The sequence below is a fragment of the Loxodonta africana genome, chromosome 6 (assembly GCF_030014295.1).
Source record: "Loxodonta africana isolate mLoxAfr1 chromosome 6, mLoxAfr1.hap2, whole genome shotgun sequence".
Lineage (NCBI taxonomy): Eukaryota > Metazoa > Chordata > Mammalia > Proboscidea > Elephantidae > Loxodonta > Loxodonta africana.
Window position 1 is genome coordinate 56,395,319 of NC_087347.1, and position 27,595 is coordinate 56,422,913.

Genomic DNA, 27,595 nt, shown 5'->3' on the forward strand with positions numbered 1-27,595 from the left:
TGACTACTCTGCCATCTTGGCACTACCTCCCTAAGGGTCAGTCTTTGATTCTCTGTTCAGTTTACTCTAGGAGTCAAAACTCCAAAATGCTTGCAGGGGTCAGAAGGAAGTATTGAATGATGCTGGCTACATGGCAGCTTGGGGACTAGGTGGAGACTGGGGAGCTGGAGAATGAGTGCTCCCTGTGAAAGAGGCAGCTTCTCAGCTCCAGGCCATTGTTGCTATTGTAGAATGTAAGCCCACTATTTCCATAGCTACCAGTTTTTTTTTTTTTTTTTTCCTGGAAAAGCCGGAAAACTGTATTTTCAGGTGAATCTCTTTAATTTTTAGATGTTGGTAGTTTTAAAACACTGTGCTGACCAAACAAAACATTCATGGACCTAGGCAGCTTTCAGGTCACAAATTTTCAATCTTTGCTTTCTTATTTATTCCTTATAGAGAGTTGGGAGGTTCTTATGTCTCAGGGGTTGTGTATGCATGTGACTTCCTGACATGTCTTCAGTTTCTTTTCTTTCAAGCATTAGTCTCTTCATTTGCTGTTGAATATTTCTACTTAAGTCACTGCAAACTCAAGAAACTCAAAATCCAACTCACATTTCATCCTACAAACCAGCTATCTTCCTTTCCAGCCTTTTTAGGTTAGCTATTTTGGCTTGAAACCTTGGAGTCATTTTGGCATAATTCTTTTCTCTTTCAGTGAGTTTTTACTTCATAATAACTCTCAGTAAATCATTCTATTCCATTTCCACAGCTGCTGTTCTTCTTCAGCTTATGTCTGGATTACTTTCTTCCTGGACTTGATTTTCTTCTGTATTTTACCTTTGATACGTCTGGTGCAGTAATCTTCATTAAGCACTGCTTTCATTATATAATCTTGCTCAGCTTCATGACAAATTGTTTAATTATGTGAGCCTGTGTTTATTTTAGAAGCCCTGGTGGCGTAGTGGTTAAGAGCTATAGTTGCTAACCAAAAGGGTCAGCAGTTCGAATCCACCAGGTGCTCCTTGGAAACTCCATGGGGCAGTTCTTTTTTGTCCTGTAGGGTCACTATGAGTCGGAATCGACTTGATGGCAGTGGATTTGGTTTTTTTTGTTTGTTTTATTAGATAATTGCAAAAAGTTCCTAAATGATAAGAGTTTGGTATTTCTAAGAAAACAGTGGTTTTTAACTTAAGAGGGCATCAGAATCAACTGGTGGGTTTGGTAAACTGTAGATTTCTGGACCCCACTCCCAGAATTTCTGATTTGGTAGGTCTGGGTTGGGGTTGATAATATTCATTTCTAGCAAATTCCCGAGTGCCACTGTTGCTGCTGGTCCAGGGACACGCTTTGAGAACAACTTCCAAGGTAGCACGTTGACCATCACCCGAAAGAAATAAGCCTGATAAAGTGAATTAGTAAATTAGCAATAACTCAATATGCAGTCCCTCTTCCCTTCCGTCACATGGTTTTGGAGCCATAGAAAGACAAACAGACCATAAGAAATTAAAAATTACTTGGAGACTGAATACTCCAAATAATTTTTTTTTTCCAAATTCATTTTTGGGATACAAAAGTTAGTATCAGATTTTAAGTAACAACTGAGTATGAATTAGAACAAATGGAAGCTTTGTGGTTATGTAGAATCTGGCAAGGAACTTAGTTGTACTTAAAAACCAAAAACACCAAACCCGTTGCCATGGAGTCGATTCCAAAGTGACCCATAAAGGCCTTGCACAGTGCTTTGCACCTGCATTTGGTAGGTTTGCATTAACTTTCTTTGAGTGAAATAAAAATTGTATCTCAGAAATAAAACTGGCACTTAAAGCTAAGTCTCTCTCTATTCCTCTGTGTTTACTCTTTATTCTTCGAGTTGTACCTAAACTGTTACTTCAGATTTGCCAATATGGCAACACCTTCTTTAGCCTTGAAGTGGCATTTGGATACTGGCCTTATTAAGGAATTCAGAGTCATTCTGTATCTGAAGAAATTAGCTCTTACTTAAAAAAGTCTCAAAAAATAAAATTGAGTCAAGTTGAAAAAAAATTTCAAAATGATGCTTCAGGATAAGTATAGTTCAGATTTTAAAAGTTTATGAAAACCTTATTTAGAAAATACCCCTAAATAAGCTAGGACCTATCTCTTCAGTTTAATTTTTATTGATATTGATTTTAATGACTAGGACATTACTTGTATGCACTTTGAAATCATTTGGGAGAATTTCAGAAAAAAAAAAAAAAAGTCGATGCCTGACACCCTCCTCCAGAGATTGGGATGTGGCCTGGGCTTTGGAATTTTTAATACAATTTCTCAGGTGATTCTAATGTGCAGACAAGTTGTGGAATCACTGGATTAGGATAAGAATGCTTTACTTATCCTAAGGCAAATTCAAAGTATGCCAATCTAGGTATGTTTAGTGTGACTGATATTAAAGCAAACAGTGATTTTTCTCTTTTTTGTAGCAGTAGTCAATTGGAATGGAATATAAAAGGAAAACAATATAAATTTTGAAAAACAAGTAATATTTGTAAGATTACAAATATTTTTATGAAATTGGTCATCTAGGATATGGTTGCAAGTGGCAAAAATGATCATATTGCCTTAAAAAAAAAACTCAGCTAAGTTATTGCCCCTCAAATAATTTCAAATTATCCTTGAAAAACTGTTAGTTGCAGTTGAGTTGATTCTGACTCATGGGGACTCCATGTGTGCAGAGTAGAACTGCTCCATAAGATTGTCAAGGCTAAGTATAACCTTTCAGAAGCAGATCGCCAAGTCTGTATTTTGGGGCACCTCTGGGTAAATTTGAACCACCAACCTTTTGGCTACTAGTTCAGGGACTCTTTCCTTTAAAAATCAGTAGTTGGCAGTTTATCAGTTCCATCATATAGTATATGTATCTCTACATAGGCAAAGTCTTTACCAGGCTGCTGCTACTGCTTGTAGTCTTGACCTGTCTTCAGATCCTTATGTCCCATACATCTTAAGTTGAACTTCTTGGTTAGCATGCATCCTAGTAATTTTATGTGCATCTGTCTCGCTACACTGAGTTTCTGTAGGGCAGAGCTACATCTTTTTTAGGGAACTTTTAAAAAAGGCACAAAGTATAAGAATACAATCTAATGAATTTTCACAAAGCAAACATACCCATATCACTGGCACCTAGATCAAAAAAAAAAAAAAAAAACAAGACAGTACGAGTAGATGAAAAGCCCTTATGCCCCTTACAGTCACTACCCTCCATATGGCTTTTTTAGTTTCTTCTTGAATTATAAAATGTTATATGTTGAATATATGTAATACTTCTATACTATATACGTGAGTAACATGTATAAAAGTACTTAAATGCACTATTCTAGAGCCTCTATAACTAAGTGAACTTTCTCATGTGTATGTATCATATTGATTAAAAAAAAAAAGTTTTCAGTACCCCATACTTCTTCATGCCCATCCCGGCTTCCCCCAGCCACACTATTCTCACTTCTGTTATCACTGATCACTTTTCTCAGGCTATGTCTTAGGCTTTGTATTCCCAGCCATTAACAAACACTTTTAAAGCAACAAAGTTAGTGGTGTATTGTGTTTACTGTTTTGTACCTTTTTTGTGGGTAACATTCCATCATGAGTATTACTCTGAGTCATATGTATTATTTAAATACTTTTAATGAGATGAATTGACAGTGGCTGGAACAATGGGCTCAAGCATAGTGATGATTGTGAGGATGGTACAGGATGGGGCAGCATTTCTTTCTGTCATATATAGGATCGCTGTGAGTCGTAACTGACTTGATGGCACCTGACAACAACAGAGAAATATTTTTAGTGGCTGTGTAATACTTTTGTATAAATGGCATAATTTTAAAATATTGCCCTGTTGTTAGACATTTACATTGTTTCCAGTTTTCCCATTTGTCACGCCATCTTCATAAATCAAACGACCGTATCGCCAAGATTTCCTTAGTATAGGTACTTCTGTAATTACTAGGCTTAAAGGTTGTAGCTCTGCTCCAGGTTGCCTACTAGAAAGGCAATACCAATTTATATATCTATCAACAGTGCCTGAGATTGCAGACATTCTGCATATGAAAAGTTCATGCATCTTTATAAAACCATTTAAAAATTATTTTTGTTGCATTACCTTTTTAAAAATTTTTGTTGAGAACATACACAGCTGAACATATACCAATTCAACAATTTCTACGTTATAATTCAGTGACATTGAGTATATTCTTCCATTTGTACAACCATTCTCACCCTCCTTTTCTAAGTTGTTTCTCCTACCTTAACGTAAACTCCATGCCCCCTAAGTTTCCTATCTAATCTTTTGAGTTACTGCTGTCAGTTTGATCCCATATAAATCTTAAAAGAGCACAATGCTCAAGGTAGATATTCTTTCCTAGTTTAAGCTAAACTAAACTATATTTTGGTTTCAAGAAGACTTCAGAGGATATTTTTGGTTTAAGCATTAAAGATTGTCTCACGGCAGTAGTTTCAGGGGTTCATCCAGCCTCCATGGTTCCAGGAAATCTGGAGTCCATGAAATTTGAAATTCTGTTCTATATTTTTCCCCTTTTGATAGGATTCTTCTATAGAGTCTTTGATCAAAATGTTCAGCAATAATAGCTGAGCCCATCCAGTTCTTCTGGTCTCATGGCAAAGGAGGCACTTGTTCATGGAGGCAACTAGCCACACATTCCATTTCCTCCACTTATTCCTGGCTGTCCTTCCTCCGTTGCTCCAGGCGAATAGAGATCTATTGTTGTACCGTTGTTGTAATACCGTTTAAAAGAAGCAAGAGGGAAAAAGAATGTAGTATTTGTAAGTTGAGATATGACTGCTCACATTACTATGTTCATTATATTTATTCTGCTTTTTGTTTCAGATTTAATTCATTCAAAAGAACTCATATCATACTGCAGCATTTGGTAAGTTTGGACTTTATTTTATTAGCATTATTAGATTATGATGTGTAACTTTAAATGTTACTGTTGCAGGTCAGTAGGCAAATACTGGGGTGGCAGGTTTTGTTGGCTTTGGTATACCATGGTTCCAGTTTTACGGTGCCTAGCCTTGACACACATACCTTTTAGTAGGTAGCATGAGGTTACAGTTAAGAGCATAGATTTTCAAGTCTGGTTGGATTTGAACCCAGAGGATCTGGCTCCATAAACTTAACAACTGCTAGCAGAGTGGGTATTAAGTAACTATTATAGAATGTGTCTCAGTTAAGCCTAAGAGGAGATGGTGATACGAGGATGGGAATATATGTTCCCACCTTTATTTATTTTAGCTGACAGACATGGGGCTGAGGAGTTTCCTGGGGAAAGAACTTGGAGTGGTATTAGCAATTCATATTCAGACATAAATACACAGGCAGAATGGGAAGACATGGCAGAATCCTGATCATGTGGAGACTGTGGGAACTGGGGCATAAAGCACCTTGAGGGAAGAAAGAGAAACTGGACTCTAATCAAGGCCTGAGGGCTGGGTGGTTCTGGGTCCCAGTTGGTTTTTACATGTGCTTCAGGGATGATAAAGAGGCTGTACTTGAAGCAGTCCATGTTTGATCCTTCTCTAAGAACCAGTAAAGTCAGTGGAAAGAGAGCTCTTTCTTCTTTATTTCACAGTGGAGTGCTGGAAATATGCCACTGATGGCAGTGTTGCAGGCAGGGGTATGAGAAGTGCATGAGACTGATTTGTGGTGATATTGTGACATCCCTGGTGACCCTTCCAACAGAACCCAGAAAGGATGCCAAGGGCCTGCCTTTCTGCAGATGGGGATTGCTCAGCTAACAAAAGCCAGTGAAACCTGTCCAGTGAGGCCTCCTTTGTATCCACAGACTGATTTGGAGATACTATTACAAAAATATTCTTGGAGAGATTCCCCATAATGTTCTATTTTAAACTATTAAGTAGCATTTTAATTTACTGCAGAAGCTCATTTCTTCCACATAAATTTGACCTGGACATGAAGAAAACTTCATTTTATTTATTTATTTTTACAGAAAGTAGTTCAATTTAGTATGAAGGTATATTGGTTGGACTGCATGAAATGTTATTGCACATATTGTTTTCATGACAGCATACATGTTCTCATCCTGTATATCCAGATGATGATCTCGAATCAATATCGACCAATTTATAATCATTGCCATTTGAACAGACCTTTTTTAAGTGCTTGTTTTCTGTATGCAAAGACCTTAACTAAGCACTTCGAGGTACTGTTATGAACAGGACAGTTCCTGACCCTAAGAAATGAATAGTCTAATGAAAGAGGTAGAAATATGCACCAATAAAGTGTGGTAAAATGGCCAAATAAATTGGATGTATGAGCGAAAGTGGGAATGATGTCCTTTTTATCCACTGAAAACCTCTTGGAGGAAGTGTCATTTGTTTGATACAGGCCTTGAAGCAAGATTAGGGTTTCAACAGATAGAGATGGGCTGTGGTGGAAGTTCATATAGTAACCCTTAGAAAACCCAAAAAACCCCATTGCCATCAAGTCGATTCAGACTCATAGCGACCCTATAGGACAGAGTAGAACTGCCCCGTAGGGTTGCCAAGGAGCGCCTGGGGGATTCAAACTGCCAACCTTTTGGTTAGCAGCCGTAGCTCTTAATCACTATACCACCAGGGTTTCTAACCCTTAGAGGTGTTATTATCTCCATTTTCCAAATGTGGAAACAGACTCTGAGAATAACTTGTCCGAGGGTATATGAGTAGGGAGTATCATAGCTATAATGTTTGAGTCCATCTGATTCCAAAATCTGTTTTCTTCCTGTTATACACTATGTTTATTCTAGGTGGTGAAAACTGTGAGATAGAAGAACGGAGGGCTCCTCCCCTCCCCTCCCCTCCCCTCCCCTCCCCTCCCCTCCCCTCCCCTCCCCTCCCCTCCCCTCCCCTCCCCTCCCCTCCCCTCCCCTCCCCTCCCCTCCCCTCCCCTCCCCTCCCCTCCCCTCCCCTCCCCTCCCCTCCCCTCCCCTCCCCTCCCCTCCCCTCCCCTCCCCTCCCCTCCCCTCCCCTCCCCTCCCCTCCCCTCCCCTCCCCTCCCCTTCCCTCCCCTCCCCTCCCCTTCCCTCCCCTCCCCTTCCCTCCCCTCCCCACATTTATGTGCAGGTTTTTATGTGGCCATTTGTGTGCAGGTTTCTGTGTGGACATTTGTGTGCAGGTTTTTGTGTGGACATAACGTTTTCAAGACATTTAGTTAAACACCAAGGAATGTGATTGCTGGTTCGTATGATAAGTTTGTACCTTGCTATCTATTTGCTTAGTTACTGTTCACATTATGTGACAGTTTCTTATCTGACTTGTATATGTTTTGATGTTGGCTTATAACAAAAACTTAATGAATTTTATCATAAAATTATTCTTTCTTTACACAGGGAATGTCCAAACACACAAATGCAGCAGATGAGGTACTATTGGAAAGAAAAGGTTGTGCAGGAGTGATCACACTAAACAGACCCAAGTTCCTAAATGCACTGAATTTTACTATGCTTCGGCAGATTTATCTACAGTTAAAGGTTTGTAATTTTCTTTAAGCCAATTACATGGATTTTTTAAAAAGTATGTGTTAATAGAACGTTTTTGTTTTTCTTTCCCAAAGACTCGTAGGACCGTCTGGGATGTGTGTCCAACCAAACCCCATTTGGTTCTTGAGTCCTCAGTGCTTCCCTCCGAGCACCCCTCATGACAAGATTTCACGTGGCACCTTTACGTAGCCTGTATTTGCCAAGAAGTTTTTGCTTGTGCTCTGCTCCTACTTTTTGTTTCTCTGGCCTTTTACCCAGTGATACTGGCTCTGTCTCTCGTGGCATGAAGCTACGTATCTAATCTTTTCCGCATGACAGCCTTTTGGTTTTAAGATCAGTGTTAGGAAGTACTTACCCACCTTTTCTTAGAGTAGGCCATAAGCTTTTATATTCTAAGTGAAACTGTGTAGTGCATTGGAAAAGCATTGGACTTAAGTCAGACTATTTGTGTTTAAAACTCAGATTTCTACTTATTAACTGTGTAGGTTGGGGAAGTTGATTACTCTATGCCTTACATTCTTCATCTGTAAAGTGGGGATGATATTTCATAGGCTGATTGTGAAGATTAAATAAAATAGTGTATGTAAGTACCAAAAACATCAGCAGTTCAAATCCTCCAGCCACTCCTTGGAAACCCTGAGGGGCAGTTCTGCTCTGTCAATAGGGTCGCTATCAGTTGGAATTGACTCGATGGCAATGGTTTTTTTTTTATTTTTGGTTTATGTAAGCACCTAATATGATCTGCTACATAGGTGTTGAACAAATACTAGTTGCCCCACCATCACCAATTCCTTAAATCATTCTTTATTTGAAGAGTCTCTCTTCTATCCTCGTGTGTCTGTTTGGGACTGACGTGCCATACAGAGAAACCAACCAGCTGCCGTCAAGGTGATTCTGACTCTGGTGACCGCATATGTGTCAGACTATAACTGTGCTCCATGGGATTTTCAGTGGCTCATTTTTCAGAAGTAGATCGCCAGGCTGTTTCTTCCAAGGTGCCTCTTTGTGGACTTGAATCACCCACCATTTGGTTGGCAGCTGAGTGTGCTAACCATTTGCACCACCTAGGGACTTAGAAATATTTAGGTATAAACTTTGTATTCCAGATTAGAGTTGGACTAGAATGGAAGAGAGTAGAAACTTCCATGTTAGAATACCACATTTCTGTTAACGTACTCTGGTGCTACATTATCCTTTTACATAACCAGGTCTGTCTAGCTACAGCTCTTCTTTGTGCAATTAAGTTTTTATTATTGATTGTAGAATTTATAGAGGCCCTATTTTTGTCTCTGTTTAACTAGTCTTTCCTTCAGTCCATTGTTCTAGCCTTTTGAATTTCTATTGGATCATGAGTCTTGAGTCTTAAATGCTATTTATTAACTGTCCTTTTCTACCCCGTCATTTGCAGATTTGATCAGTATCAAAAGTGCTTTCATTCTGTTATTTAAAATTTTATGTAGGACAGAGCCCGATATAGAAAGCAGCTAACAAGAACAGTTTATAATATGCTTACACCATTGTCTTTTATATTTGGATAGACGTGGGAACAAGATCCTGAAACTTTCCTGATCATTATAAAGGGAGCTGGAGAAAAGGCTTTTTGTGCTGGTGGTGATATCATAGGTAAAAAAAAAATTTCCTCCTCACTTAAATGTGTTTTTTCCCAAAAGAACTGATAAAATAATAGGAAATTTTTGTGGTACTTTGTAATTTTCTTTACTTTTTAGAATTTTTTAAAATTAGGTTAATACATTGTTTAATTAACTTAGAAAAAAATTTAAAGATTTATCTTTTGTAGTTAATATTTTTTATTTTTTAGTTAATATTAGAAAAATGGGAGGAATAACGATTTTTTAAAAAACTACAAATGTGAACTTCTGAGATTCAGTTATTTGTCTCTCTGCCTGAGTCATCTTAAATGAAATGTCCAGTTATGGTATGTGAGTCCACTGAATTTTATGTTAGAAAACCTGATATTAAGCAATTCTGTTTGTCACACAACTCTACACTCATGTCATGTTGAATGACTTGCCGTTTCCAGATATGACATGCTCCCACGTATTTCCAGGACTTTGTGCGTGCTTGCCCTTTGTAATTTTTCTTCACTCTGCTGTTGAACTGTTTGTAATCCTGTAAGATTCAATTCCTGTCTTCTCTGATATTCCATCTCCCCACGCCCAGAGCGAGTTAGAAACTTCTCCCTCCATGATCCTAGAACAAACACCCTCTGTGTATTTTATATACTAGTATATTTTTATATCTGCTTAAATAAACATGCTGAGATCTCCTTGAGGGCAAGCTTATGCCTTAATTACCTTTGTCTTTGGTGCTCAGCATTCTCACTTTGAGTTCCCATTTTTGGGGGACAATTTCAGATGTGAGGGATTGGACTCTAATTCTTTACCTTTTTGAAGGAAGTAGTATTATAACATAAAAAGGTTAATTCTCATTATCTTTCTTATCTTTTTAATTGAGTAAACCTGTCTGTACTATGTTTAACTATTAAAAACAAAAGAGAGAAAATGTTTGCTCCCAGGATCAAAACCATGTGCATTTATTGTTAATCACCACTGGTTGTCAGTATTTTATATATACTGAAAACTTTTTACATTTTGTGTTTATTATAGAATTGGAAGGATCCAGGCATAATTGTTTCCTTGTATTTTTATTTTGTACCTGTGTGTTTTTTGTATTGTGTTAACACAGCCATCTTTGTGCTGAATTTGTTCATCAAATTTACAGGTTTATATGAATTACTACATTTATGATAGGAAGAAATAAGCTTGATTCAGGATAATTTCAAATAACTATTAAATTGAAAATAACTGAGTTAAAAAATTGCAGTTTAATGGAAACTTTGATTGTTTAACTGAACTGTTCTCGAATTTATTGTTTTGCCTACAACAAGAGTATTTTTAAAACATTGTTTTCAGCCTTGGATTAACTTTCCTCTGGAGTTTGGACTAGAAAGAATCTTGTTAGTTTGCAGATAGGGAGAGCCTTATGTATAGAGTTGAGCTGCTTCTGTGAGCTATTTATCCATATAGGCCTAACATTATACTGATGTTAAAAATACAGTTCTAATTTCAGACTTATTCTAGTTTAAATTTATAAAGCAATGGATTCCAATTCCAGGAAACTTTAAAAATCCAAGTTCAAGGCAATAAGTGGGCACTTAGAAAATTAAAAAAAAAAAAAAATTGGTATTACGAATGTAATTTATGTGAAATTACATTGCTTTAACTAATTGAAAATAAGATTATAAGGAAATATAATAAGGTTTTTAAGAAAAAAGAGCTTCAATTCAAAGGCAGTACAATTTGACTTCTTTCCTTTTAGAATTGGTAAGCATTGGATAATATTTTTGGCATGTATCAGTGAAAGCCATGGAATGAGAAAAGTAGATATCAGATTTTTCTTTTAAAAACTAGGAAAATGACTCAACATTTGGAACATTTTCAAAGAAGGTGAATCAGAATTCTAAAGAGTTAGTCTAAAAATCTAAATAGGATTCTTATGTAAATATTCCTTATAAAGTAGAAACATGCACATTTGATTGTATATCAATAGAAAATTCTCATAGGGCTTAAAGATGTTTAAGACTGACTTATATGAGCTTGCAGTATACGGAAGAGAAAATTTTGATAGTGATTTTGAAATTGACTGCAGTAGGACCGAGGTAGGAGATGTGGACTTTGGATAATAGAGATTGCAATAAAAAGAAACCAGTGAATAATATTCGTTATTCAGGAAATATTTACTGGTCATATGTTTACCAAACCAGCTATAGTATGCTGTAGCAATGGCGTTGAGAAGGTACATTTCCATTGATATTTTCAATGAGTAAGAATAAAACAAATGCATTGCTGTTGTCTTGTTTCTGACTCATGGTGACCCATGTGTGACAGAGTAGACATGCTTCGTGGAGTTTTCTTTGTTGTAATCTTATGGAAACAGATCACCTTGACTTTCTCCTGCAGTGTCACTGAGTGGGTTTGAGTATTACTATCTTATTTACTTCTCTGGAGTGCTGGTGGCACAGTGGTTAAGCGTTCGGCTGCTAGCCAAAAGGTTGGCAGTTCGAATCTACCAGCCGCTCCTAGGAAACCCTGTGGTGCAGTTCTCTGTCTTATAGGGTTGCTATGAGTTGAAGTCAGCTCGACAGCAATGAGTTTTTGGGTTTGTTTACCTTTCTAACCTCACCTTTCAGTATTTACTTAAGCTTTCTAAAAAATATTTGCTGTTTCTTGATTTTACTCTGTTCTTTCTTGCTTGAGTATCTTTATAGGTACTGCTTTCTCTACTTGGAAACCCTGGTAGTGTAGTGGTTAAGTGCTATGGCTGCCAACCAAAAGGTCAGCAGTTTGAATCCACCAGGCACTCCTTGGAAACTCTGTGGGGCAGTTCTACTCTGTCCTATAGGGTTACTACGAGTCGGAATCGACTTGACGACCACGGGCTTGTTTTTTGTTTTGTTTTGTTTTCTTCTACTTAGAGCTCCCCCTCCTGTTTTGTAGAAAATCCCCACCCATCTGTTCAAACTTGGCTCAGTCTTACCTCTTCTAGGCAGTCTTCTTTTATTTATTACTCTTCTGCTCCCATTCCCACAGCACTCGTCCTTATTGTGGGCATAGCACAAAGAGTGTATTGTAGCAGTGTGTCTTCCTGTTAGTTTGAACTCCAAGGCAGCCATATTAAATTGCTTTCTTGTTACGTGCAGCACCTAAAATAGCGTGTGTTACAGAGTTCAATAAATGTTTCATGGTGAAGTGGATATGGCAGAAATATTTAACTAGATGGAATATACTGTATATACAAGATGTACTTTATTTTGTCAAGATGTATAACTAAAGGAAAAGTGTATCCCACAAATATTAATTAAGATGCTAGAGAGAACAGTCAAAAGAAAATGCAGTTTGTAGCAGTTTATGATTATTAATTTAAGTATAACACTTTGTAAGAAGTTCTTAATAGGAACTTTTGCCTTGAGTCTGTAGTGTTGGGTTATGGATCCGTGACTGACTCTTATCATGCCTGTGGCATGGGCAGCTCCAAAAATTTAGTAATAAGCCATTCTAGAGTTTACCCTGGGCTACTTAGTATCACAATAATTTTAATTTATTCTCTTGGACTATATTTACTGAAAACACCTTTTGTGATTTGTATTTATACCTTTTTTTTTTTCAATCGTAGAGGTCTCAGAAGCTGGAAAGGCAAAACAGAAGCTAGCTCAAGATTTCTTCAGGGAAGAATACATCATGAACAGTGCCATTGGTATGTGTGCTTTGCCAAGAGCTTTGAAAATGAAATCAAGAAATGAGTATGATTTGTTTAAAAATGTAATTAATAGTGATGTTTATTTAATCTTTTATGTACTAACATGCCAGGCTCTGTGCGAATCACTATGGTAAAGGATAGTAGGGGTGATAACTATGGTTTCTGCCTTCATCAGGCATAAAATAAGTCCAGTGGAGAGAGAGATCATGCAAATGATTGGTTATAGTTGTGATTAGTGCTTTGGTATAAATCAAATTAAACTATTCGGGCTACTTATTTCAAAACAACTTACATTTTAATATTAGCTAAAAAACCAAAACGACACCATTGCTGTCAAGTCGATCTGACTCATAAATAAAGAGTCTAAATTACAGAGTAGCACTGCCCCATAGGGTTTCTAAGGAGCACCTGATGAATTTGAACTGCTGACCTTTTGGTTAGCAGCCATAGCTTTTAACCATTACACCACCAGGCTTTCCTTAATATTAGTAGGTTGTACTTAATTTTTTTTGGTCATAAAACCAATATGAAAATATGAATTCCTGATCACTAGGCTGGCTTTCTTTTGGGGGTGGGGGGAGACCAACAAAAATCGAGTTTCAATTTTCTTTATAAAATAAAGTATCATTTCCTAATTTTTGAGGGCCTCTGGAATGAAAATTTCTTTATACTCGAGTTACCAAGTTTCATTGGAAGTGAAGCAGTCCTTTTATCAAGTGTGTGTTTCGAAAGTTAAATTACAGAGAATAGCATAATAAATACTTTTCTACTCACCAGCCCAGAATTAAGACATTTATATTTTGTTTTTGCTCGATGTTTTAAAACATATTTAAAGGAAATATAATACTGTAAGTTTAAATCTAGTCGGATTCAGAAGAGGATGTGAAATGAGGGATATCATTGCTGATGTCAGATGGATCTTGGCTGAAAGCAGAGAATACCAGAAAGATGTTTACCTATGTTTTATTGACTGTGCAAAGGCATTTGATTGTGTGGATTATAACAAATTATAGATAACATTACAATGCATGGGATTTCCAGAGCATTTAATTGTGTTCATGCAGAACCTGTACATAGATCAAGAGGCAGTTGTTCAAACAGAACAGGGGATACTGCATGGTTTAAAATTGGGAAAGGTGTGCATTAGCATTGTGTCCTTTCACCACACTTAATCTGTATGTTGAGCAGATAATCCGAGGAGCTGGACTATATGAAGAATATGACATCAGAATTGGTGGAAGACTCATGAACAACCTGCAATGTTCCTATGACACAACCTTGCTTGCTGAAAGCAAAGAGGATGAGAAGCACCTACTGATGAAGATCAAAAATCACAGCCTTCAGTATGGATTACACTTCAACATAAAAAAAACAAAAATCCTACTCACAAAAAAGGACAAATATTGTATGAAACTGCTATTATAAGAACTCAAGAAAAGGTTTAAATGCAGAAGAAAACATCCTTTGATGGTTATGAGGGTGGGGAGGGAGGGAGAGGAGAATTCACTAACTAGATAGTAGATAAGAATCATCTTAGGTGAAGGGAAGGACAGCACACAGTACAGGGGAAGTCAGCACAACTGGACTAAACCAAAAGCTTAAGAAGTTTCCTGAGTACAGCCAAACACTTTTGGGGACAGAGTAGCTGGGTCTGGGGTCTGGGGACCATGATTTCAGGGGACGTCTAGGTCAATTTGCACAATAGTTTATTAAGAAAATGTTCTGCATCCTCTTTTGGTGAGTGGTGTCTGGGGTCTTAAAAGCTTGTGAGTGGCCATCTAAGATGCATCAATTGGTTCCAACCCACATGGAGCAAAGGAAAATGAAGAAAATGAAAGACACAAGGAAAATACTAGCCCAAGAGACAAAAGGGCCACATCAACTGGAGACTCTATCAGCCTGAGACCAGAAGAACTAGATGGTGCCCAGCTACCACCAGTGACCGTCCTGACAGAAACACAACAGAGAGCCCCTGGTGGAGTGGGAGAAGTGGGTGGAGCAGAACTTAGATTCACATAAAAAAGACCAGACTTAATGGTCTGACTGAGACTGGAGGAACCCCCAAAGCCATGGCCCCTGGACGCTCTATTAATCCAGAACTAAAACCATTCCCAAAATCCAGTCTTCAGACAAAGATTAGACTGGACTATATAAAACATAAAATAATACCTGTGAAGAGTGTGCTTAGTTCAAACGGACACATGAGACCAAACAGGCAGCTTCTGCCCAGAGGCAGGATGAGAAAGCAGAGAGGGACAGGAGCTGGTTGGATGGACACTGGAAACCCAAGGTGGAAAAGGTGGAGTGTGCTCTTACATTACAGGGATTGCAACTAGTGTCACATAACAATATGTGTATAAATTTTTGTATGAGAAATTAACTTGAGCTGTAAACTTTCACCTAAAGCATAATAAAAAAGAAAACAAAAATCCTTACAATTGGACCAATAAGCCACAGCATGGTAAGCAGAGAAAAGATTGACGACGTCAGGGATTTCATTTTACTTGTATCCACAGTCAGTGCCCATGCAAGCAGCAGTCAAGAAATCAAATGATGTATTGCATTGGACAAATCTGCTGCAAAACTCCTTTTTAAAGTGGTAAAAAGCACAGATGTTTCTTTGAGGACTAAGATGAACCTGACCCAAGACATGGTGTTTTTAATCACCTCACATGCATGTGAGAGCTGGATAGTCAATAAGGAAGACCGAAGAAGAATTGATACCTTTGAATTATAGTGTTGGTGAAGAATATTGACTATACCATTGACTGACAGAAGAACCAACTAGTCTGTTTTGGAAGAAATATAGCCAGGTTGCTCCTCAGAAGCAAGGATGGCGAGACTTTGTCTCACATTCTTTGGGCATGTTATCAGGAAGGACTAGTCCCTGGAAAAGGACATCACAGTAAGGTAGAAGTTCAGCGAAGAAGAAAAAGACCCTCAACAAGATGGATTGACACAGTGACTGCAACAGTGGGCTGAAACATAGCAACCATTGTGAGGATGGCACAGGACCAGGCAGTGTTTCGTTCTATTGCCCATAGGGTTGCTATGAGTCAGAATCAACTCGATGGCACCTAATAAGTTTGAAGTTCAGTCAGCTTTGTTGGTTTCCTGGGTGCCATTGTTCTTCCTCCCTCTCCAGAGGCAGTCGTTATTGTTCATTTGTAGTGTATCCTCCTAGTCCATGTTTTATATTTTTACTACATATTTATGAAAAAATATTTTGTTTCTAAAATTGACAAACACTATCTTACTGTATATACCATTTCATAACCTGTTTGTAACAACATGAAATGTAACTGTTCTATAGTATTTAATATCATGAATTATTAAGTAAATAATATTTACTGGCCTATGTTGAGGAGTATTTTAGGTTATTTCCAATTTTTGCTAATACAAATTGTTGCGTCCTTATCAGTTCCCTTAGTACCTTGTGAAAAATTTTCTCCTGGGATTTAGAAGCAGAATTGATGGATGATATGGAGTTCATACATCTTCAGTTTGTTTCCAAATTGTTCCCTAAAGTATAAGCCTCATTTTTCTACATGTCCTTTTCATCATTTGTTAAACTTTGCATATAATTATATCTTATTGTGGCTTTTATTTGTATTTCCTTGAACATCAATGAAGTGGAATGTATTTTCTAATGGTTCTTATGTTTTCATCCTTTGTCAGTCTATTGGATTGTTTATCTTTTTCTTGCTGATTTTATAGAAATTCTCTATGTATTCTGGATACTTAGCTTTTGTAGGTAATATATATTGCAAGTATGATCCTTCCAGTCTACTTTAAGTTATATTTTGACATACACAAATCTTTTTTTGATGCAGTGAAATGTATGCATTTGATTTCTGCTATTTTGCATCTTAAAAGAACCAACTTTTCCTGTGCTGAGGTTAAGATATTCTTATATTCTAACAATTTGAGTATTTTATTTATACTCTAGGTCTTTAATGTATGTGGAAGTTTTTTTTTTTTTTGCATGTGATATCATCTATTATTTTCCATATGGAAAACCGGATGCCCTAATACTTTTTGTTGAAAGGTCCATCCCTTCCTCACTGATTTTAATGACACTTCTGTTATACACCAAGTTCTTATATGTGCCCAGGTCTGTTCATTGATCCATTTGTCTGTACTTATATTGAAATTTGGAAGCCCTGGTGGCATAGTGGTGAAGAGTTATAGCTGCTAGGCAAAATGTCGGCAGTTCACATCCACCAGGCTCTCCTTGGAAACTGTATAGGGCAGTTCTCCTCTGTCCTCTAAGGTCGCTGTGAGTTGGAATTGACTCGACAGCAGTGGGTACTAGCAACAGGTATATTGAAATTACAGTGTTGCAATTATTATAGCTTTGAAGTATATCTCTGTCCAGTAGAGCAGACTGTTCTTATTTGTTTTAGAATTGTCTTGGCTATTCTTGGACTTTTGATCTTCCATATGAATTTGAGAATTGGCTTGTCTGGTCCTACAAAAGATCCTGTTGAGATTTTGCTAGGAATGATGGTGAATTATATTAATTTAGGGAGAATTGACATATTTGATATTGAGTCTTCTATCAATGAATATGACGTCACTTCATTTATTCACATAGACTTAAAAACTTTATGAAGTTATAATTTATATACCGTGAAAGTCACCCATTTCAAGTGTATAATCAGTGATTTCTAGTAAAGTTAAAGTTGTGCAGCCATCACCATGAACCAGTTTTAGAATGTTTTCATTAGGCTGACTTCATGTTCTCCGATGGTGTCTTGTAATTTTCTCCATACTTGCTTGATTTTTTTTTTAAATACTTCATTCTTAGGTAGCTTGTGGTTCTTGCAAAAAAACAAAAACCAAACCTGTTGCCATCGAGTTGATTCTGACTCATAGTGACCCTATAGGGCAGAGTAGAACTGCCCTATAGAGTTTCCAGGAAGCACCTGGCGGATTCGAATTGCTGACCTTTTGGTTAGCAGCTGTAGCACTTAACCACTACGCCACCAGGGTTTCCTGGTTCTTGCTACTACACCATTTAATTGCAATTCTTTTCCTGTTACATATTTATTTGACTATTTCTGGCATTTAGAAAAGCTTTTGATATCTTGGTCTTAACTTGCAGCAAGCCTGCTAAAATCTGTTATTAATTCTAATGGTATTTTCATAGATGCTCTTGGCTTTTCTATATATGTGCAGAAGGTAGAATTGCCTAATTTTTTCCATCTCTTCCTTTCTAATCCTTGTATTTATGACTTTTCTTATTGTATTTTATTTTGACCAAGACTATTGTAATGTTGAATGATTGCGGTGGTTCTTGCAGAATTTTTTTTTACTGAGTTGAAGATGTCCCTTCTATATGAAATTTGTTAGGGTTGTTTTGTTCGTTCAGTTGCAGAGGTGGTGGTTGTTATTCAGTGCTTGAGTATCTGATTTCTCTGCCTTTTTTCCTATCTACTCATTTAGGCAGAGAGTAAGCTTCCTTAATGAGTTCCTGGATCAGCGGATAGAGTTTTTCTAGTCCTGTTCTACAAGTGGAATAGCTCTTCCTTACTTGAGGCTTTATGTGGATGTGTCATTGCATAGAATGCGTGGCCCAGAATTAAAATTAACCCCTTACTCCCTATCATAAGACACACATACATACTCACATCCATGACTTCTTTGGCTGTAGCTTCCATTCATCTTTTGAGTTTGTTTTACCTGGGGACTTCTATTTACTGGTTTTGAACTTGGTTATTGCATTTAAAACTTACTTTTTCCTAGCATTTCTATGTCTTTGAAGGAAGAGTGGGGAAAGGAAGGTTTCCCACTTTAGCTCAAAGCCTAAAATTCCACATATCAAATTTACTTAGAATGTTTTATTCCTTCTATTATTCTATGCCAACACTGTCCAAGAGAACTTTCTGCTATGATGGTTATATTCTCTATCTATGCTGTTCAATGTGATAGCTGCTAGCCACAAGTGGCTATTAAGCACTTGAAAGTAGTTTGTGTGACCGAGAAACTGAATTTTAAATTAAATTTAAATTAATTTAAATAGCCACATGTGACTGGTAGCTATCATACTGGACAGGGCAGTTCTGTACTAAATAAAACGAGATGGGTGAAAACCTTTAAGGAATTTGAAAAAAAAACGAGTTTGGTAAAAATGTTACTATACGGAGAGAAAGCTTGTGTATTCATTTCCTAGGGCTGCCATAATGAAGTGCTGCAGACTGGGTGGCTTTTAGGAACAGAAATTTATTATCTCACAGTTCTGGAGATCCCATTCAGAGGGTCAGCAGGGCCATGCTCTCTCTGAAGCCTCTAGGGAAGGCATTTTCTTGTCTTTCTCAGCCTCTGGGAGTCCTAGGCTTTCCATGGCTTGCATCTGCAGCAACCTCTGCCTCCTGTGTCATATGGCCTGGCTGTCTTCCCTCTGTGTGTCTGTCTCTGTGTCACTTCCCCTGTTTTATAATGGTACTACTCAGATTGAATTAGAACCCATCCTACTCCAGTATGACCTCGTGTTAACTTCACAGACAACATTTGAAAGACCTTTTTTCTAAACAAGTATGGTACTTAGGACTTTAATAATCTTTTCAGGAGATGTAATTCAGTCCATAATACATTTAAGATATTTCATAGTCAGTAAGGAATTTGATAGCATATGGCTTCATGTCCTGCATTAATTAGCTTTCTGATATTTTATTCCTGAAATGTATGTATCTGTTGTTGAAATCACGTGTGTGCCTGTGTGTGCATGCGCACGTGTGTCTATCTCCATTCTGATCAATAGAGAATTTTCTCTCACAGTTTCTAGGGAACTCAGGTCAAAATTGAGGACTATAGGGGTCCTTGAGAATCTGATATTAGAGTTGTGCCTTGGTGGCTTGTTTGGGAATATTTACAGAATTACTAGATGAATCAAACCTCTGCAGTTTTATATTGGCTTCTGGCAAGGAGTAATATTGGCAGCAAACTATAATAAAAGCTCAGTGATTTATAGTTTTGTAATGTTCTAGGCAACTTCCTCTCAAAGGAAAGATAAAAAGGGAGAGGAAAAGAGTAGAAGTTTGTATGATTAACAGAATTTTCCAGCTGGAAAGGGAGAAACTCATCCATAGTGTGTATGTATTATATCATGTGTGTATTATAATGTGTGTGTATTATATCATGTAACACACACACGTAAAATTTAAGTTGTGCCCAGTTGAATTGCCAATTAACGATAAAGCTGAGACTGGAATCTGGGTCTTCTGACTCCTAGTTCATGCTTTTTTCTTGATGCTTTCTATTCTGTATATATCCAGATACGTGTATGGAAAACAAATTATGTTCTTTAAAATACAACTGTGTACATAAACATTGGTGGTCTATAAGGCAAATATTAATTGTATTTCTCAACAGCTGAGTTATACAAGGCTTTCATTTGTTTCAAATTGAACTGTTAAATGATAATGAGTAGAAGATCAGGACTGTGTATGAATTGACATTAAAAAAAACATATTTTATAAACCATCCATTTAGTATTTTATGCAAAAATTTCTTAGCGAAAATACTAAGTGTTCATGTAATATGTGATTTTTGGTAAAACATGAATGTATTTTAAACTTGGCAATTAATTACAGCTCTGTTTCTTTTTAGATTCTTGCCGGAAACCGTATGTTGCACTTATTCATGGAATTACGATGGGTGGAGTAAGTGACTGTTTTACTCTCATTATTGACATAAGTGAGTTGCATTAAAAAAAAAAAGTTAGTAATTAACAACTGGAAGTGAGGTCATGAATGTAACCCAATAGAGCATTAGATATCTTTGTAGAACTTGTTGAAACAAAATCTTCATGGCTTTTGGATCCTTGCAGATAAATTTTTTTTTTTTTTTGCTTATAGCACATATAGACTATCTCACCTGAAAAGAACATTTTGTGTTCTTAATTATTTTATATGCTATTTTGACTCCTAGCATTAGTAAGCTTTTTTAAGCAACAGAATTGATTTTTTTTTTTTTTTAATATGTAGAGCCCTTTTTCTGCTTACTAGTGAACTGATTGCTTCCAATAACTTCAGAAAAGAAATCAAAACGTTAAAAGTTTTTTCTTAGACTCTGAACAGTGGGAATGTGGTTGCTTAAATTATACCTATTGCACAAAATTTCACCTTAGTGAAAATGTATGGATTCTTTATGACATTCTCTTTAACTGAATTTCTATCACCTGTAAATATTAATTTTGTTTCTACGATAGCCTATTTGTGTATACCAAAGAAGTTTAAAATGTAAGTGACCTCAAATAGCTTGATATGGAGTTGGAGAATATAAAATCATTATAGAACAAGTGGTAAGTTGTATGGCACTGACTGTAGCAAAGAACACGCCTTTAAAGAAGTGACAGATACTGGTCTTCATGGCAGGAAAAGGGCTTCATAGAAAACATATGAATTGAGCTGAACCTAGAAAGATTGATAGGACTTAGGCAGATAGTAGGAGACCAATGGGCATTGCAGGCAAGGGAAATAGTCTGAGAAAAGGACTAGTATGGAAATAAATATATCCAAGGGAGAGTGAAGAGACCCGTATATGATAGAGAAGTCAAATAGGTGAATATGAAGTTTTGTGGAGTAAGTGGGTTGGGGACTCATTCAAAAGACTTTGAAAATCAAGCTGATAACTTTGTGGACTAGGTGGAGTCAGGACCTCTTAATACACTCTTACAGGAGAGTGACGCAAGACAAGCAGAATTTGATCATGATGAAATCTATTGGCTGTTTAAAAATTCTCTTGTTACATCCATTTGTGTATTGCTACATTTTATTTTTTTCTGATTATTGAAATAAAATCAAAACTACTTTTTCTATAATTTATTCATTTTCTGTGTTGCTGAGAATATATACGTAGCAAAATATATACGACTTCAACAGCTTTTGCATGTACAATTCAGTGATACTGATTATATTCTTTGAGTTGTGTAACTATTCTCACCCTCCTCTTCTGAAAAATTGTTCCTCCTCCATTAACATGAATTCACTGCCTACTAAGGTTCCTATCAAATCTTATTCAGTTTGCTCTTGTGAATTTGATCCTGTATAGATAAATCTTAAAAGCAGACATTTTTTACTAGATAAGCTAAACTATTGTTTGGTAAAACCCAAATTTTATTCTCTATTTTGTGTCCTTACACACTGAAGTGATTTTGTCCCTTAATGAAAATGAGTGAGAGCTAGTGGTTACACTGAAAACTTTGTTATTAGTGAGTGAAAGCTAGAGGTAGTTTCAAAAGAGCAACTTTGTGAGACATTTGAGTATGTTAATATAAATGATACAGGTAACCAATTTAGAATTGGTTATGTTTTCATATTTGAAGTGCTTCTAAGGCTATCATGAGCTTACTATTAGAGGGCTCCGTATTTTTTAATCTGTTGCAGCTTGGTTTTTTTTTTTTTTTTATTTTAGATATCGGGAGCCAGCAAAAATGGAGGAACCTTGATTTCTAACACTATCATTCACCTTTAGATATTTTCCAGAAGTGCCATATTTAACCTGTAATGTAAAAGAGAGGTCAAAAACACATTTTGAGTCATTGGCTCTATTAAAAATGTTAGCAATTGTTAATTCACTGGGCAAGAAAGATCAAGCAACTGATCTTATCAATTAGAGCTGCCCCGTGAGTTTCTTGTCTTTATAAAATAAAAAGCCAAATGCCATACCATCTTTTTTTACATGGTTTCTTTATTTTTTCATGTGTTTAGAAATCTGCTTTGCAAATGGGAACAATCAGATAGTAGTAACATTTTTGAGGGTTAGTTAACCAAGGGTTTTATGTGCAAATAAATGATTTTAAAAAAAAGCCAAGTAGAGGAATTATTTAAAGAAAAAATAAGCTTTGAATGTTTGAAAAAGACTGTTTATCTGGATATACTTAAAGATGGCACTGTTAAAATGATGCTAACCTAAGTATAAAACCAGAACTTTCAGGTTAGAAATTTTATCTAGTGTGATAATTTTTTTTTTTTTTCAGCCTCCATTGTAAAATCTGTAAAGACAATGGAAGTATTAAGACTTAATCACCACTAAAAACTAGGCTTGTTAGTTTATTGCCAGGCACTGGCATTTTTATTAACTTCAAGGTTGATGTACGGTTCTTGAAAAAGTAATAGATAACCTCTCCGTGCTTGCCTGCCAGTGAGAAAATAAAGAGTCAGATTTCTTTACATTTTTCCCTGATTGAATAATGTGAAATCCTTACCGACTAGAAAATTGGGTAGCCATCTCTGTTACATTTGTGCTGCTTTTTGATACACTAATTTTTTTTCCCCACATTATGGAGAGACTGCAATTTCTAGAGAACAAATGGGCAAAAGGAGTAGGTTGGAGGAGCCAGAGGTATATTGTATTGTATCCTGGAAAGCAAGGTCATATACAGCAAACAAGGTGCTGTCGACCAAGGTAGAGACATAAAAACTCTCAGTAACCTTGCTACAGGCATTTGTCATTTTCAGAATTCCACCTGTTCAGTGTTTCAGAGATTTAGTCTGTGTTCACCAATACCACACTATCTTGATCACAGTAGCTTTATTTTAAGTCCTGAAGTCAAGTAGTGACAGTCCTCCAACTTTGTTTTTCTTCAATATTGTGTTGGCTATTCTGGGTCTTTTGCCTTTCCATATAAACTTGATAGGAAGCCCTGTTGGTGCAGTGATTAAAGCATTTGGTTGGTGGTTTGAGCCCACCAGCCGCTCCATGAGAGAAAGATATGGCAGTCTGCTTCTGTAAAGATTTACAGCCTTGGGAACTCTATGGGGCAATTCTTCTCTGTCCTGTAGGGCCGCTATGAGTCAGAATTAACTCAGCGGCAATGGGTTTTGGGTTTTATATAAACATTAAAACCAGTTTGTTGATAATACACAAAATAACTTGCCAGGGTTTTGGTTGGGATTACACTGGATCCTTAGATCAAGTTGTGAAGAATTGATACCTTAATAATACTAAGTTTTCCTATCCAGGAATGTAGACTGTGTCACCATTTATTTAGATATTCTTTGATTTCTGCATATAGATCTTGCACATGGAACCCACGCACAAGGAACGTAATACTGCCAGGTCCTGCTCCATCCCCACGATTGGTTGTGGATGGGATCCTTGTGATTTATAATTTTTGGATATAGTTTGCCAGGCCTTTCTTCCTAGTCTTAGTCTGGAAGCTCTGCTGAAACTTGTTCAGCATCATAGCAACACACAAGCCTATGTTGACAGACAGGTGGTGGCTGTACATTGGCTGGGAATTGAACCAAGGTCTACTGCATGGAAGCAGGCAGAATTCTACCACTGAACCAGCATTGTCCTCTCCCATATGGAAGAGAAGAATTCTACCACTGAACAACTGCTGCTCCCAGAATCATGTGGAGGGCTTGTTAAAACACCGCTTAGTCAGTCTGCTAGGGTTTAGTCAGCCTCAGGGTCACTATGAGTCTGAACTGGCTCGACAGAAATGGGTTTGGTTTTGGTTTTTAGTCAGTCTGAGGTGTGGCTTTCCTAACAGGTTTCCAGGTGATGATGATGCTTGTTGGGGGCAGCACTTGAAAAACCACTACTATAACGTGTTGAAAACCTACCTTTTGTTATTCAAAAGAAGTTTATTTTAAGAATTTATAGTAGAATTTTAGTATTAACACATAATTATTTAACGTATATACATATTTTAGTCCTGATATGGAAGTATGAGAATAAAACAGGGCAAGTGTGGTTTAAGAAGGATGTACTGATAGTAATTAATCTGTCTTTATCATGACTCTGATCAATAAACTGTTTCATGTAACGATACCAGTTGCTGTAGAGTTATGACTCATAGTGATCTCGTGTGTGTCAGTGTTTAATTGTGTTGCATAGGGTTTTCAGTAGCTGATTTTTTAGGAAGTAGATTGCCAGGCCTTTCTCCTGAGGTTTGCCTCTGGGTGAACTCTAGCCTCCAACTTTTCAGTTAGCAGCTGAGCTTGTTAACTTTGCACCATATAGGCACTCCTCTTATAGTAATTTCCTTGTCAAGAAAACTCTAACAGTCCAAGAGATGGCGCCATGGAGCTTGATTTTTTTTTTTTTTTTTTGCTATACAAAGTAATATTTTTTTCCTAGCATGGAAAATAACAGTTTTACTATGTCTTGTTATACAGCATGAAGGGTGGCACAGAATTTTATAGAGGAGATGACTAAATTCTATTATGTTTCAGATTTCAAAGACAGTGTTTACTCGATGTTTTGGTGTACAATAAAAACGAATGTTGCAGTGATTCTCCACATAGTTGAACAAAATTATGTCATTCCAGTATTTCTGAAAATTAATTTTTTTATGACTAGAGATTTGTAAGAACAGTTCAATCTGAAAATAAAAATTTAATTTCCCTTACCTTTTATTTTAAGTATCTGAAGTTACATTTTTCAAACTAAAACAAAAATAAATTTGTTTTCAAAATTAAAATTTCAAATAGAGAACAGAGAAATATTCTTAAGTGTACCACCATCATTTCTCTCCCCAGCTGAACTGGATTTAAAGAACTTTGAAGTCTGTCTCTCCATTTTACAGTAGAAATAAAGTTAGTGCCAGGTATTGTATCCTTTAATATGTTGCTAGCAAAAGAGTTTTGTGATCAATAAGTGGAAGATTAAAAGTTTAAAGCATATTTTTGAAAGGATCTGTTCTAATGAACAGAGAAGTGGGATTTGAAATGGAATGGAAGCAATGAGCATATGTGATATTCAGATAACTTCATTGGAAGACATAAACCAGTTGGGGGCTACTGATTCAGATAAAGTTCAGCCACTGATTAATGTCATTAAGGCGTGTTTTTTTTCTTATTCGAAAAGAATTAACAGTCTTCAAAGATTGCATTGTTAATATTGCAAAAGTCTGTAAGACATAATAGGTACTTCTTTCCACAGTTTTAAAAAGGTATCCTGTTTTTGCTGCTGTTAGTGACAATTGAGTAGATGACATTTTAAGAAACCCTTTTTATTATAAGAGTGCTAGTTTTTTTGTAACAGCATCCAGTCACTTAATGAGACCTGAGAGTTTATAAAAGAAGAAGTAAAAGCATTTTATTAACTAAACTGAAGAATTTTAGAGAAAATTATTTCCCTTTTTTTTTTTTTTTACTGTGCTTTAAGTGAAAGTTCACAGTTCAAGTTAGCTTCTCATACAAAAATTTATACATACTTTGTTATGTGGCCCTAGTTTCTCTCCCTATAATATGACAGCACACTCCTTCTTTCTACCCTGTATTTCCCGTGTCCATTCAACCACCTCCTGTCCAATTCTGCCTTCTCATCTCACCTCTGAACAGGAGCTGCCCATTTAGTCTCATGTATCTACTTGAGCTAAGAAGTACACTCCTCACGAGTATCATTTTATGTCTTATAGTCCAGTCTAATCTTTGTCTGAAGAGTTGGCTTCTGGACTGGTTTTAATTTTGAGCTAACAGAGAGTCCAGGGGCCATGTCTTCCGGGGTCCTTCCAGTGTCAGGCAGACCATTAAGTCTGGTCTTTTTACTAGAAATTGAGTTCTGCGCTCACTTTTTTCCTGCCCTGTCAGGGACTGTCTGTTGTGTTCCCTGTCAGGGTGGTCATGGGGTAGCCAGGCACTATCTAGTTCTTCTGGTCTCAGGCTGATGGAGTCTCTAGTTTATGTGGCCCTTTCTGTCTCTTGGGCTAATATTTTCCTTGTGCCTTTGGTGTTCTTCATTATCCTTTGCTCCAGGTAAGTTGGGACCAATTGATGCATCTTAGATGGCTGCTCGTTAGCTTTTAAGACCCTAGACACCACTCACCGAAATGGGATGCAAAACATTTTGTTAATAAACTGTTATGGCAGTTGCCTTAGATGTCCCCTAATGCAGAGAAATTTTTGAGTTCAACTTATTTTAGTACACACCCCCCATCATTTAAACCTCTTATTTTTTGTTTTTTAATCATTATAAAACTCTTCGATGTGTCTTCATTGTATAACGCACTGATAGATGGGCCCCAGGCCATTCTTAAATGAGAAAACCAGTGAAGAAGTCTTGAAAAGATCAAATATAAAATCATTAACAAAGCCTGGAAAAGATTTCAGATTTGCAGATCACCATTCATTTGCCCGTGCTTGAGACTTCATTGTAAAAGCTACAATTTGCCCGCAAACAAATATTCTTTATTCATGCCATAAAGGGAAGAAATGGTTGTGGTTAGAAAATTGATCATATATTTGTTCCCGCATACGTTTTGTCAGGTTCCCTTCAACTTCAAGGACTAAATTCGTGGCTTAGCTGTATAGAAAAAAAGCATCATTTTTAGAATAACCAACTTTTTGTCCAGTGAATAAGAACTTCTGCTGATAGACATTCTTATTGCTAAGTCTATCCCTCTAGATCAAGGCAAGTTGATTTCAGGTACATGAATATAAGACGCACACACAAGTTGAGTTTTGTGAGACTTATTTGTCTTTTGGGGGTTTAGGGTGAAAGCAGCCTCAATTATGATAAAGCCAGAATTGAAATGAATGTGAAAAAGTAAAGGAAGACCAAATGGAGACTAAAGAAGGCAACTGGAGTGCAATTTCACTGGGAAGTAGCAATAAAAGGACTGTATCGGCTGGTAAAGTTGTCTCACAGAGAAAGTAATAAGATGTATCAAGACAGAAATAATTCTCAGAAAAGGAGTAAGATTGAACGGTATAAGTAACAACTGGAGCAGTTAAAGGAAAAATAGAGGAGAACTTTCCTTGGATTTGTCAGTATAGAGAATGTGTGCTTATAGACGTTCATTTTTGTTTGTCTAGGATTACTATTGAACTTTTTCCATGTGTGACCAT

The 27,595-nt window shown here is 36.8% G+C and overlaps 1 protein-coding gene across 4 annotated transcripts in view; it reads left to right on the plus strand.

Moving 5' to 3' along the window:
* The window catches only part of HIBCH (3-hydroxyisobutyryl-CoA hydrolase), a 94,053-nt gene that overhangs the window by 18,553 nt on the left and 47,905 nt on the right, over nucleotides 1–27,595 (plus strand). For all 4 annotated transcript variants that reach the window (XR_010322268.1, XM_010602723.3, XM_010602719.3 and 1 more), the window contains exons 2-6: nucleotides 4,862–4,904; nucleotides 7,365–7,505; nucleotides 9,053–9,137; nucleotides 12,708–12,788; nucleotides 20,403–20,455. Coding sequence is in view for 3 of the 4 variants with exons in the window: in XM_010602723.3 (XP_010601025.1) it covers nucleotides 4,862–4,904; nucleotides 7,365–7,505; nucleotides 9,053–9,137; nucleotides 12,708–12,788; nucleotides 20,403–20,455 (403 nt within the window). In the remaining variant the exon portion in view is untranslated. The remainder of the gene's footprint in view (nucleotides 1–4,861; nucleotides 4,905–7,364; nucleotides 7,506–9,052; nucleotides 9,138–12,707; nucleotides 12,789–20,402; nucleotides 20,456–27,595) is intronic.